Raw genomic sequence first — 14874 nt, forward strand, 5'->3', positions numbered from 1 at the left:
CCACTCACTGGCTAATACATTAGCCCAATTTTTTGTAAATTTGCAAAATTAATCAACAAGTCAAACATATAATTTCCCTTGTATTAAAATAAGAAGTGCCCAGTGAGTGTACACTATAAGTTCATTCAAATAGTCAATGAAACATTTTAGCATTGTCTGGTTCTTCACAACATGGAGCTTTGCGGAATCCAGTGTTGTGACTCCCTGTGTGAGATCATCCTAAAGTGATCTGCAATGTTCACACAAAACGATAATAAATAATCATCAAGTCAAGGCCTTGGAGAGAATCCAACACATTAGTATCGCCGCTCGGTCTGATGTGGCATTCAGGTCGCTTGTATCTCGAGGCACTATTGTGTTTAAAATCATGGGAAAAAAAGTCACGGCTTCAGTGAGAAAAAAAAAAAAAAAAGTCACCACGGGGAAATAAAAAGAATAAGAAAACTACCACACCAAATCCTGAACATCAAAACAAGCGGCAATATTCAATTTGGAACACTGCAGTCAGTAAGAATACGAAACAATTACAATCTCTGAGGCAAGAATGTTCCATATATTGCACGGAGAAATTGACAAAATCACGATTTTTTTTTTTTTTTTATCCAAACTTCCTCCAGACCGGGTCCAGTGTTCTTTGGCCCGTGTGCCAGTCAGTAGTAGAAACGTTGCGTCTCCGTCCAGTTGGTGACCCAATACTTTGGGTGTAGCTCCTCTGGCTGAAATCTCCCGTTGAACTGATAGCGATCGGCCTTGCGAAGTTTCACCCCGCGGTACTTTGGCATTATCCGGTAGTAGAGGGATCGCTTGAAGAATTCAAGCTGAGGAGAAAAGAAGTGACACGAGAGACTAAGGCCCAGTGAAGATTTAAAGGTGGCTTGAGAACCACATTTAGGAGATTTAGATTCTTTACAGAGACGGAGCGTCGGGAAAGAGCGAGGGGTGACCCCGACTACCCCCACTCGGGAAAAACGTGGAAAGAAAGCACAAGCGAGGTATACAGAAAACACTCATTCCCATTAAAATGCATGTAAATGCTGAGAGCTTTACCGTAGAGAAAATAATAAAAGTGTTCATTTATTATTATTTTCAAGCTTATTATTATTTTGAATAAAGGTAAATATTTAAACTTTTTTTCTTTTTTTTCCCACAAAATTAAATACGAAACAACTTTTTGGTGCATTTGAGCAAAACTCTCAGCATTCACGCAATGACAAGCAGCTTAAGTTCCAGCCTGAAAAGGAAGCAAGGAGATGTTAATTGACATTACGACATAATTACGCAGAAGCGAAGGCGTCAGAAAGAGCGAGACCATCACTAGAAAAGTTCAATCCATTCATGGCAGGGGTTCTATTACCCAAAAGCCCCACTGGTGTGTGCAGTTGTGGACCCATAGTGGGTCTCAGTAGTCCTCAGTCAGCCTCTCTGTCTCAGAGGGCTGGATCTTCATCTCAGCCTTCTGGGCTTTGGCCTCATACATCTCCCTCCTGCTGGCCCTCTGGAAGAAGCCACACTGCATGGAGGTGGACGTGAAAACGTTAGACTCGATCGGGCCGCGCGAGTGTCCGGGAAGTTTTGAGAACTAGGTCAGTGGTGTGCTTGGTCCACTTGATAGACAGGGTGGGCTCACCTTCCAAAGTATAAGAATGATGATTCCTAGAAGTAGAACGCCCGCTACGATGGCAGAGATGATGATCCATAGAGGAAGTTCATCAGGAGTCTCCACCCGAGCCTCCGGTTCGATATCCACCGTGAACTACATCCGAGTGAAAGACGGCAGCCATTTTAAGTCTAGCTGTTAATGACGGTCGACTTGACGTGCCTTACCAGAGTGCTCTGCCTTTCCATTTTCAGGGTGGGGGTGTCCGTCATGAGTTTCAGTGTGGCTTTACCTACAACTTTGATCCACAAAGCATTGGCAAAGTCCTGAAAGGCACATGTTATATATTTCTATCTTTGTTATTGCTCTGGTGTAAATATTTTCGTCGCAGCTGATGAAAGTACCTCCAGCATGGTGCTGTTCCACAATCGAGCACGGACGTGAATCTCGGCTGTGTTGGTCATGTTCAACAAAGGACACGTAAAGGTCACGCATCTCGCCGTGCCCTTGGAGCATTCCTGAAAACACAGAGCGGAAACGTCAGAACATGAAGGGGGGGGGGGGGGGGAACTCGCCAACTCACCAACTCAACTCACCAACAGGTCCGATTGTTTTCGCGGCGTGAGCAGCGAGAGGGTCGCTTGCGGCTCAACCGTCTGCTCGTCCGGCTCAATCTGCCTTTTGACGCGTTTCGTTGCATTTTCTGACAACTGCAAAAGGAACGCGGGGAAGGAAGCAGAGCAGACGGAGGAGACATGACATCAGAAACAAAATGAATGGCTTTGATGAAGCCATCAGCCTCTCAGAATAGAATCCCAACTTCTATTTTCGATTTTGCGGCTCAAATGTGGTGAATCGGACATTGTTCCCCGAAGGACTTTCTTTGTTTTGCATATGAAGCACTTTCAAAACCACTGCTCAGACAGGCGCACCACTGCTATTAACACATCATGCATGCGGTGGGATTGCAGAGTGGAAACATCTCACACCGGCCACTACATTAGGCACATGTGCATCTCATAATCAGGATGTCTTTCTATGAGATGGTCCTAGCTAATAGGAAAGTAGTAATTGACATCAAGGAGGCACTGTATGCTCTGAATGCTACATCTGATATGTTGGGGAGAAGCTAAGTTTAGCCTGGGTTGTTAGCGGAAATCAAATCGTCTCAAAGCTATTTATGTTGATGTTGTAAAATGAGTTTGATACGGTGTTTGAAATCTAGATTCAAGGCTGGATGAATGACGCACAGGCATAAAGCTAAAAAAAAGGAAGCTCACAGTTAAGTTCAACGGGTTGATGACGTCTCCAGGCGGTCGACATTCGCTCTGGGACTGAGCCTGAATGGTAATCTGAGTCAGGTACAAGAGCCACTTCCCGTTGGATGCCTCAAAGGGCCACTCAAACTCCACAGCCAGGGTCCCCAAGTCCCCTAAGGGAAGCCCCCTCATGTTAACCTAGTGATAGAGGCAAAAAAGTCATGGAGTGAACGGACAGCCACAGTTCCTCTTGAGACCTAAATAGCATCCACCCCCGCATACAGCCATGACTTGTTTCCTCAAAACAATATTAACCATCTGACAGTCCAAGGCGTCAACGAGGGAGTAGAGCTGAGTGGTTGAGGGTGACTCACATTGAAGGTGAACTCCAGTAGACTTCCCACGTTGCTGCTATTCACCATGGCCGACTCGCCCATCACCGTGCCGCCAAATTTAGTCTGGATGAGCGCATTTGCACTGCTCGGAAAAAGTTAAAAAAAAATATTAAAAAAATAGATAAAAATAAAGATTTTTTTTCTTTTTTTCTATGCGACTCACATGGAGAAGGAGGGGAGGATGGTATTCTCAATCAGCAGGCTGACTGGCACAGGAAACAGGTCGTTCTGCTCACTGAGACTAAAGAAACCAATCAAATGACAGCGCTTCATTCAAGCCCTTCTCATTTTTTATCATTATTGTCATAGCGCCGACATCTAAGCCCTTACGTCGACAGCAGCAGCTGAATTTGGATCTCCTGCGTGTACAAATCTATGCCTAACGTCTCCAACCACAAGACGAGTGATACCTGTTGACAAAAAATGGTTTAATTTTCAGAAGATGCCAAAAAAATAGTTCAAGGAATCCCAGACGCACCTTTTCCTTGCCTTTGAGTGGATTACCCAATTCACAAAGGACGGTGACGTCATAGTGACATTCAACATGATCCTAAACAAACAAAAAAAAATAATTATTTAGATTTAAATATAAACATATGCATGCGCATGTGTAAGTGTTGCTACGGTGTCATCTGCTGCCCCCTGTTGACCATACCTGGGACCTGACGGCAGAGTATTTGAGCGCTTCGGGGATGGTGACGTTGAGCATGGCCTGGTGGGCGTCCTCAGCTAGCTTCCCTCTTGTGGGAAAGTTAGTCACCTCCACAATCAGCTTTATTATCTTCATACTGCTGTTAAACTGGAGGATTTGGGATTTGTCCTTCCTGGGAACAGGAACCAACATGAAGCTTCCATTTTTTTTTTTTGCTGTAATTAATTTTTTTTTTTTTTTTCATCACCGTGGAAAGGGGTTTTTCTTATTGTCTGCAAAATGGGCCGTCAGCTGCAGGTTGCTGGTGCACTTGTTGTCGGAGCCGCACTCCTTCTGGAAGTTAATCTGGTAACAAAGCAGGTTTGAGATTGAGAATGCATGCGGTAGCATTAGTGTAATACGACCTTGTATGCACTTTGAACCTTACTTCACTTCTTTGGGTGAGTTTCTGGCCTTGACTGAGAATGGCAAATGAGTCCAGGTTCTGAATGGCGCGTCTTGTTTTGGGTTTTTGTTCATCTAAGGACATGTTGAGGGAAAAGACCACTGGCTCCAGTTTGTCCCTCACAGGGGCCTTAGAATAAATGTTTAAAATGACAATCTATATCAAAAGGATCTCATTCTGAGAACCATATAAAGAACGTACCACAACATTCAAGCTGAGTTCATGACACTGAATTTGTGAGTCTGGCAGGGTCAACAGGCCCGTATACGTGTCACCACCGCTTTCCTGGAAACGAACCCGGGGGCTCCTTCTCCTATCAATGTCGGCCTCCACTGTGTACTTCACCACTGCCACGTGATCAAAAGTGTGTTTATGTTCAGGTGAGACACGCTAACATTTGTGACTTACCGATGTTTTTCTTGAAGTTTCTGTTGCCGTTACTTAAGGTGAAAGACACGCAGATAGTGGCCACGATGCTGGGAAAGAAAGAAATTCAAATATATTACAAACACTTGAAGATCCACTTTGACCTTGATGCTCGCTCACCATGGTGAACTCCCTTGGCACTGATTAGGATCCACAATCTTTGGCTCCACATTGAAGTCCTTAGTTAAGTGGACGACAGGCCGAGTCCTGTCATAAATAAATAAAAACAAATAAGCAGGATAAATATTTAACATCACTTTTATACAAATATCCCACCTTAGCAGGGCGATGCGGTCGTCCAGGGAGCCCACCAAAATGTCAGGGTAGCTGTTGTCATCCATGTCCATGCCTCCATTGATGGAGTAGCCAAACGTTTGGAATCCTCCGTCAGCCACCGACTTGCCCTCGATCACCTTTCAAGGGCAGATAAAATGTTGACAGCGGGCATGAAGAGCTTGAAGTGTTCTCCACATTACCTGGCTGGGTTGTGCCGAGACTCCCTCTTTACTTCCCATCCAGATATAAACCTTGCCCGTGCCGTGGAATGGAGCTCCCACGGCAAAGTCTGCAGATGCAAAGACATGTAATGACAACAAAAGGCCAGTAGAGGGCGGTTTGACACTGTTATGCACAGGTTAGTGCTCCACTAGTCGTTTTAAATTGACTAATTATGCTGTACAGTGTATTAAATAATAAAATTGCTTATTTTGATCTTACATAATATTTAAAATATTTACTATGCTGAAACATTTATTTAATAAAATTACTCAGGACATGTTCTATTAACCAATCAAACAATTTTTTATTTTACTAGTTTACAAAAAAAATTAAACATTTTGTTTTAATACCACAGTAAGCAGTTAATTCCTTTTAATTTGGCACAATAGATTATCTAACAAATTTAATCTGCTCACCTTGGAATCCGTCCTGGTTGATGTCACCAATGGCGGCCACTGCGTTGCCAAATGCGGAGGATGCGGGGCCCTTAAGCACCATAGTAGAAACGTTCTGGAAGGAGCCATTCTCATTCATGTAGATATAAACGGCTCCTCCTTCATCCTTCATGCGGTCAAAGTAAAACGGGGCACCAACAATTAAGTCGTTCCAACTGCAAACACAGGAAAACAAAAATCTGCCTTAGAATGTCAATTTTTGTGCCCAACTGTCAGCCACCATAAAGTTTGATTCATGCATGAAAAGAAGAGGCAGAAGGTGATTTGGCCATGATATCATAGCAAACACCTTGAACGGGCTGCTGACAGCTTTTCAACTCTGCTTAGATGTACTTCAGCGCACATTCCGCATAACACGACAGGTCACGGCCATGAAGCAGTGTGCCGGCTGGCTTTGAGAGCCAAAAGATAACATGACTGCAAGATCAACCTAGTCTGGAACTTTTTGGTAACATGTAGATCAAATATTGTGATTTTATGACCACGTACTTGTCGTTATTGAGATCGGCGACAGCCAGACTGCTCCCAAAATACGAGCCCACTTGTTCACCAGGGATGATGAGCGCCGTCTCGATGTTGTTGTCAGTCTTCACCCCGAGAACCACGGAACCCTTGGACTCATACCTGGGGGATCCCGTCACCACTGTGTAGTCGTTAATACTCAGCAGGCGCTTCTCTTCAAGGACGGAATAACCTGCAGGGCAAAGATTTTAAATTGGACCTATATTTAAAACTCCAGGGTGTAATAATAATAATTATTATTTGTATTTTATTACAAAAAAAATCCTTGATGCCCCTCAATAAATTTCCTAATTGAGCTATAATGAATTTAAAAAAAATTCAGACAAATTAAAAGACGTATGAAACAAACATTTACCCATATAGTAGAGTTTATATTGTTTTTTCAGATTATATTGTTTTTTCAGAGAGCCAAAGTCTTTTTCGATGGAGTCCCATGAATTGGCAGGATCAGGATTTCTCCATATCACATGTACATTTCCTAGAGGAAACAGAAAAGTTATTCTTCAAGCAAAACACCGTGAGAATAATCCATTGTATTCCCGGCCGGCCGGGACTCACCTTGCCACAAGTAGCTACCCGGGCTGCCCAAGTAGAGCTCGTCTTCCGTCATGCCGCCCGAGATGCCCATGTTGCACATGCCTTCGTCTTTCATTTCGGAGGTGGGGTCGCACACCTCGTAGGTGTGAGTCTGCCAGTCGTCATTGGGGTCAAAGGTCAGGTCGTTGCTCCTCACGTAGCACTTTCCGATCATCCGCCGCTGCTCCCCTGAGCCACTTCCGAAGATCTTGATGTAGCGATGGCCGCAAGCCTGCACACCAAAGAACACACACAAGTGTATGGACACTGTGATTTTGTGACCGCATTGAATGGGAGACAATAAAAGATGGCCGCCGTCTCACCAGTACGCGTCCGGACGACTGGACTCTCTGGCTGGCCACGGTCACGCCGAGCCACATGCCCTCCACCATCTCCGACGGGTCAGCTGTAAATGCGTGACACTATTAAAAAGCCACTTGTCAATCACGTCCTTGATGGTAACTCTTCTCTTTACTCACTCGAGCTGACCAGGTCCATTCTGGAACAATCCGAGGCGTCTGTAGTTATGGGGCAGGAGTAGACAGCACCTGTTTCATTGACATTTGTCAGCGATAAGGATTTCTCTTTGGGTGCTCCTGCGAGAAGCCTGGACACACACACACACAAGCAGACACACACAGATAAAGATGACAAGATTACATCGCAGTCTTGTCATGGTGTATGATTGTATACAAAACGATAGCAGCGTGAAAAATGAGCCACGTGCAGAAAAGAAAATCCTCACGAAAGGGTGGCAAAACTAGATTTGGAGAAAAAAAAAACCTGAATGGCGTGTGAAAATCTTTTTGCCGTGTACATTTCGACACGCCTTTTAACACAGCGACCTTTGAAATGGCGGTGGACACACTATTCATTGACCGTCAGCGCCACATTTATTATCTGTAGAAAGAAAGCGAGGACAAACCTGTTTATGGCGGCTGAGCTGTTTAATCATGCGTGGAGGGAGGAAAAAAAGTCAAGCGACCAAAGTGAGATGTCTGTTTGCAGTTTCATAAAAAAAAAAAAAAAGCCCCCATAGACACCTGCAATCTTATCAGCAAAAGCTAGACACTACATCCTCGCTTTTGTGGGAAAAGACATCTATTTTTATTTTTTTAGATTACAAAGCAATAAAACGCAAAAAGGAATTTGAATGCAAACAAGTTCCAACTATCCTGTCACTACCACAAGAAGGATATGATCAGCCCTGAAACAATTATCTGGCCTTGGCGATGACAACTAGCTGGAGCCAAGATGGCCGCCAGCGTTGATTGGAGTCTCCGATAAATGAGATTCCATGAAAGTTTGTAGACATTGCTGAGTTATAGAATGTGGGGAATCCGCGTTCTGTGTTGAATACATTTCTCCTGTCATTGACACCACCGAGCTAATGTAACACACAAAGTAGCAATAAACAACTTCCAGAGCTGTCCTGACTCAGCCATGACAACGGTGAGTCAAACAATGCATGTTTGCCTCCCTTGCCAGCTCATCACCTCCTCATAAAGACGCTGACAAGACCTCATGGGAGGGATGGCGAGCGGGCACCGAGCGCCTGCATTCCAACTGAGTAGACGGGACGTGTTGAAATCTGCCCTCTGCTACTCAGCAAGTGACGTGAACTCCCATTTATTGTGGCTTACACGCCCAGATGAGGTGAGAGTTGCTGCATTCTTCACATCACGACTAAGAGGACACCATTTATATAGCAGTCGTGACTATTCTTACTACCCAGGCCTCGACCCATCAATCAGCCGCACTCGGATCTGACCTCGGCCCCGTCGTATAAACATGTCGCCGTGCTCCAAACTCTTCTATTATCTAATAACACAACCTTCAAGAATTAAAATGGACCTGCAGAAAAATAAAATAAAATCGTATGGTTTTGAAATGGTGATCACTGATTCTGATGTTACGTCACACAATGCTGAAATATGAAAACGTGAAGAGGAAGTTGGCAACGGTGTGAAAACCTCTTGGCTCGGAGGGAACGATACAATCTTCAAAGTCATTCAATTCAATTGAAGGTCAGGCACACAATAACAAGGGATTATCGCACAGACAGCGGCCTTCAACCACAAAAAATGTAATCTTTCCAGTCATCCGCCGACAAAATAAACTGAATCGAGGAGCGGGATGGAAAAGAGCTCATAAAGTGTGGACACCTTTGAATCAAATCAAATGAATCACATCCTATGACAACAAAAATGGGATACCTGTGTTGTTCCCACCTTGTCAAACGCTAACTCAGCTGGTCAAACATCCTGTTTGCAGCCCACCATCTGCCACCGGTGAAACAAACTCATTTCGAAGCCGGAGCGACAAATGAAACAACTTGACAGAACCATACCGTGTGTAAGCCAACCCTCGTTTCAAGGATGAAAAATGGTTTGGGAGGTATTGAAGCATATAGTTTTTCTAGTGACAGGTGACCCTCATCCACCCGGAGGCCAGCTAACTTACACCGGGTTCTTTTCCGCACAGGAGCAAAAAAGGAAAAGGATCTCTTACGGCTCTGCAGGTAGCCGTAATGAAAGCCTCAGACTGGGAGAATCTTCTGTGTGGAGAATAGCAGGAGGCGCAACATCCTGCTGGGATCCATTTCAGCAAGTTATTAGAGGCCGTCGTTCAGTTGGGACACAAACATGGGCACACACAATAAATAGGGAGCCTTTTACCATGAGCTTGTTTGTTTGACCTGCCTAATCTGTTCTCACAGGAAAAAAAAAAAAAAAAAGGGGGGGGCACCAGCTAATTAAATGGCGGACTTTTATGGCCCGGGGCTAATAAAGTCAGACAGAGGTGAAGAAAAAAAAAAGACTAAAAAATTTCAATTTGGAGATTTTTTGGGGGGGTCTTGATGACAAATTGAAAGAATGGTCTCTGTTAGGAAATGGAGTGAATTCCCGACAGATCATCACCATGACTCCTGTCTTGTCTCAACCTGAAACCTGGCAGGTTGTGACTGTGCACAGAAGGCTAATACATTCCACACATACCGTGGGGTCAGGGGACTGGAAGAGCCAATAGGTGGCCAGCTGACTGCCCGGTCCCTCCTCCTGGCTACAAAAGAGAACAAAAAAAGCCCACCGAGGAGACTTGAATAGGCGACTGCTAGTGGACCTGTACAATCCAGCCTCAGGTAGTCCAACTTTGACCTCAAGCTAGTCCAAAAACTGTCCCCACAGAGCCAAGATACTAGATTCAAGCTTAACGGTGTCAAGGGTTCATTGCATTTACTTTATTGCCAAAGTGGGAGTGTCGGTCGTGTCTTGACTTTCATCCCGTCTGACTCATGCCCACTTTTTAAGTGGCAGGACTTGTTGAAGCTGGTTCATGCGCTTGTATTTTTCTAAAAGTGCACTCAATAGGATGAAACTAAAAACAAGTGTCATCATATATTTAGTCGGAGGAGTTGCGGGGACCCTCCTCCGTGCCATGTGGTCCACTTCTTGAGTGTCAGTCCACTGAGGATGTGTGCGACTCGATCGATCGCATATGGACACTGGTCTTCATTCTTCTCCCGCTAATGCACATCTTTGTCCCGCTTCACTGAAATGAGACAGTGATGCTAATAATCTTCCGCTCGGAAAGGCAACGTGTATCGGTTTGCCACTTTTTGTCGACTCCTCAAAGTGGAGGCGGGACGTAGATAACAGTGGGGGGCACTGTAATTGACCGGGGTTCAGGTTCTGACATTAAATAAACAATGACATCATTCATTTGGAAGAATAGTGTGCATGTCTCTTACACTTTAGAAAGAACGGTGGCTTTCATTTCAAAGGAGGATAAAGAATATATGCCTGTGAGTATTGTCGCACAGGTTACACGTTACGTTTGTGTGGACTCCAGAATGGCTGAATATGCACAAAGAGGAGCTAAGACACGCAAACACTCCACTTTTGCCTGAGGCGGGACGATTTACCGAGCCCAGCTGTTTTACCTGCAGCTACGGAAAAAAAAAAATCTCACCCAAATGAAGTCATTTCATTTAAACCTTAAAAGGCCCCATTGTTTTTTTTTTTTAATCATACATTTCAATCACTTATAAACAGAGAATGTGTTTTTTCTCACAACAGTTTAGTAGTGGAAAAGAATACGGCTGCTTTTCTACGTGCTCAGTCAGCTGTAAGGCGGTAGTATCTGGTTCCGCCCACTGGGTCAAAGCAGGTGTCAGTTGTTTCCAAGCCACTAACCATCGAACCAGAAAAAGAAAAAAGTAACTTACAGGTATTTCCTGGAGCCCTCCGTCTGTTCATGCATGGCTACAGACAATCCAAAGAAGCTCCCTTTGGTTTTCCCCTCTTTGATCACCGGGAAACGCTCGTCCACGTTGAATCCACGGCACACGGGAGCTGCGTGGACAAAAAGCAGCAATGTGCAAAAAAGTAGCCTCGGGGTCATTTTGTTTGTTTGGAGCGGCAGGTCCTCGCCGATAGGTAAAAGACAGCAGGGACCTTCCCAACGTAATAGCTGCAATCTCCACGCGCGCTCGCACACTCATTGAGAAGGTGAGCGCTCGCTCGCTCGCTTGCTCGCTCGCTTGCTCGCTCGCTCGCTCTCCCCCCTCCCTTCTCTCTCTCTCTCCCACTAATACCCAAGCGGCCCACCTCCACATGAGCTCTGTGCCTCTGCCCACCTATCGGTCGCACAAGTGATTAAACCCTTAATCCCCTAACAGAGAATTTGATGGGGGCAGCCAAAGTTTTTTTCTGACTCAAAATCCCGTCTACATTTCTGTATTGATTATCAACACAACATGGCGAGTGTGTAGACTGGCAACATCCTGAATGTGGAATGTAATTTGCAATTGACTGTATCTCCCAGCTTCCTGTCTTTCTTTTTTTCACAGACTGAAGAAATAATCTTTAATTGACCCTTCCTGCTCACTTATGAATTTTAATCGGCAATAACTAGAGGAGGGAGAATGATAAAGCCGGTAGGACATTGGATGGATGTGAAACACAGCACGCACTCGCTCGCCGAGTCGTCGCCCCTCCGCGATGACATAGGCGCCCGTTGCCATGGCGCCGGTGGTTGCTATGAAGCCAGTATGTTCTGGACAACAGGAAGATAGCGTGGCCCGTTTAAACTTCAACCAGGAGTCTCACTGGGCTCGGGTGACCTTTCCGCAGGAATCAAACTTCATTTTGCGAAGCGAGCCCGCCACTTGTTGCGGGCTAATGGCGATCAAATGCGGGTCGGGACTGCAACACAAACAGAATTTCAGGCATAGTGCAGTCAGTATTCGTCGCTTGTAACTCGATCAGGCTGACATGGATGAAATCGAATTGCAGGAGAAAATCATCAAAGATGAATGTGCTCAATCTAATAATTTGCCAGTTCCTTCTTGGTTTGCATGCAATGAGATGAGAGCAAGGTGAAATGCATTTTGCACAGGTTCTCAAAGATTCTGGGAGTCCTTGAGTGGAGATTTTTTTTTTTTTCATAATCCAAACGCCAATTAAAAATGTATTTTGGGGATTCTTACAAGGTCTCTCACTTGCTCTTCAGGTTTGCGAAAAGCCAGGAATGTTTAGCCTGAGGAGGAAGGTGTGGCTCGGAACTCTCCCACTGTCCAGTGGCACCTGTTTTTGGGTTTAGCTTTGGGCCTGACGGAAAAAGAGAGCTGGGAGTCAGTGGGACACACTCAGCATGTTGTGGAAACAAAACATCTTGTGTTATTACTACAGTACAAGGTACAAGTCAGACCATAAAAACAATCTCAGGGTCAACGTTTTTCTGGTTACAAATGAGCAGTTTCCAATTTAAATAAATAAATCCTTGGCCAATAAATTAGGATTCATTTATTTATCATAAGAGATTTTGAGGCGAAGGCATATTTATTTTTCAGCAGCACAAATCTAAAAAGGAAATTCAATGTTTTCTCAACATGAAACCCTCAGTCGGCAAATACAAAAAGAACAAGGCCCTAGAATTGAACCCTGTGGATCCCCTAAAGAACAACACACTTTGAAGATCAGTTTTCAACACTTATCGTTCATATTTGGGTATAATTGTAATTTATTGGACTATTTTCTAATATGAAAATGAGGTCAAATGTTCGGTTGGACACAAAGCGCAAAAACCAGACAATAGATTCTCTACCCACCTCTGCATTACCAGTGAAAAGAATGTGTCATGAGTTAATGATTTATTGTAAGAAAAAAAAAAAAAAGTGCTATGGCGCTTTGAAGGCGGTGTTTAATCATTAGGGGAGTTGCTCAAGACCAAATTCCTCCTTCTCTTATTCTAAATGAATCACACTGTAGATTGCGAGGGGGAGTTTTTTTTGGGGCTGTGAACAAACTAGTTAACCCAAAAGAAAGTAGAAGGAGTGGGTGGTCATGCCACCATCTTGACCTTTCGTTTCTTCGTCACGTACACTCTCGCCGTGTTCTCGTCACCTTCGCAACAATTTGCTTTATTGAAAGGTCAACGTCGTCGTGGTTGCCTCAGAACTTGATACTTAACAAGCCCAGCGTGAAGCCCACACAATGACTTCACGTCCTGCAATGTTTACTTAAGGCGCAGCTCTAGCAACTTCACATGTGGGGACAGATTTGGGTCCCATCGCTCACCACTCTTCCTTCAGATCGTTTTTTTTTTCTTTCTGTGCACCCCCCTGTGAGGAGCGACTATTCTAGGCTGAAAAAGTCATTAGTCCTCGTGGGTTGTTTTTATCCTGGACGAGCACTTGAAGTCATCATCACCTGCCTGAGAATAGCAAATAGTGTTTTTAGTCACACTTTGCCATATTTCCAAATTGGATGGGTTTTTTTCCAAGAGAAAAAAGGGTGGTAGAACGGGAACTCCCAACATGGGCCAAGCTCAGGCATGCCCGGATTGATTGCTAGCTGTTTTTACAAGGCTAGCAAATGACAAGGTGGATGTGTGACTGGGGGGAAAAAAAAAAAGTTTCAAATGGCAAGTTAATTTTCACATTACTCTTCATACTTGTCTTTAAGAAGTTTCTCCTGGACAGTGTTACCAAAATGTTCCCAAGTCGCTCGAGAGCAATTACATCCTGTCCCGAGTCGAAACATGCTCAGATTCAGGGTGGAGTTTCCTGAACCACTGGAGAGACAACATCAATAAGAATCCAAATGTCACCACGTTTACACTTTTTTTTTTTTTACTGGGATAATCCCTAAATGGGATGCTAACAAGGGGGTGAGGGGCCAAGATGTTCCTGGGAACGAAGACCGAGATTAAATTAGCACTCAAGAGAGATGGGTTGGAATTTGTAGAGGTTCCAATAAAGAGAATTTCACGAGGCAGTCTTCTGGCCGCAGCAATGTAGAAGAATACGGAGAAGAACTAAGTGCAATAATTGTAACTCTTGCTCACAGAAGAGTTGAAGTGGCCCGCGAGGGGAGCATTAAGCCGTTGCGGAGATGTTTATGTCACGCTTGTTTGGACAGGGCATGACCTTTAACATGTGGATACATACATCTGTGTTCTATTTTTGACTGTGTGGGCAGCTGCAGGGTCCTGGCAGGAACACTCAATGCAAAAGTCTTACCTGGACCTCTGATCCGGATTACTGCGAAACACACGAGCCACCTGAGAAGAGAAAAAGAATTCTGTTTAATTAGAAGCTCATCGTTTTATCTCGGGTCAGAAGGGGGTGATGAGGGGGGGGGGTGAAGAGGAGCGATACGCCCCCCCCCCCCCCACACACACACACGCACACACACACACACTCAGCAGAGAGCCTGACTCCCATTCAATCAGATCAACTTCAACTAGCCCGTGGCCATTCATTACCAGGACTCGCTTGAAGTTTTCAAAGGGCGAAGGAATTGCGTCGTAGTATAGGAAGCGATTGTGTGGCCGTCATCCGCTCGTAATTGCAACGTGTAAACATCCTGGATTCTGCGTAGCATGTGGATTATTAAAGCTGACTTATTTTTCAATAAAACAATAAAAGACAGGTGCAAGGAATTTATGTTATGACGCAATATGTGTTCAGTACTTCCCCATAATAACCGTAAGCCCCTCATATGGCGCAATAAAACCTGCAGCCATATTTTTACCTGCAGGCCA

At 44.6% G+C, this 14874-nt stretch overlaps 1 protein-coding gene across 2 annotated transcripts; it reads right to left on the reverse strand.

The window, feature by feature from the left end:
• Positions 1-67: 67 nt before the first annotated feature.
• itga3b (integrin, alpha 3b) lies at positions 68-11371 on the reverse strand. Of its 2 annotated transcripts, none has more exons than XM_061264280.1 (26): positions 11054-11371; positions 7305-7432; positions 7149-7231; positions 6808-7057; positions 6605-6727; positions 6217-6421; positions 5689-5882; positions 5251-5339; positions 5051-5187; positions 4895-4981; positions 4757-4824; positions 4550-4695; positions 4331-4477; positions 4151-4248; positions 3907-4075; positions 3730-3801; positions 3582-3661; positions 3415-3492; positions 3231-3333; positions 2878-3054; positions 2194-2307; positions 2002-2115; positions 1825-1923; positions 1628-1753; positions 1355-1510; positions 68-818 (listed from the first exon to the last, which is right to left on the reverse strand). In XM_061264280.1, exons 1-25 carry the CDS (start codon positions 11227-11229, stop codon positions 1400-1402), a joined length of 3174 nt encoding a protein of 1057 aa, XP_061120264.1. In that variant the 5' UTR covers positions 11230-11371; the 3' UTR covers positions 68-818; positions 1355-1399. The 2 variants fall into 2 exon arrangements, with proteins under 2 accessions (XP_061120264.1, XP_061120266.1); XM_061264282.1 differs by lacking the exon at positions 11054-11371 and adding an exon at positions 7751-7854.
• Positions 11372-14874: the final 3503 nt, after the last annotated feature.

This window comes from Syngnathus typhle, linkage group LG18 (assembly GCF_033458585.1).
Source record: "Syngnathus typhle isolate RoL2023-S1 ecotype Sweden linkage group LG18, RoL_Styp_1.0, whole genome shotgun sequence".
In the NCBI taxonomy this organism is placed as follows: domain Eukaryota; kingdom Metazoa; phylum Chordata; class Actinopteri; order Syngnathiformes; family Syngnathidae; genus Syngnathus; species Syngnathus typhle.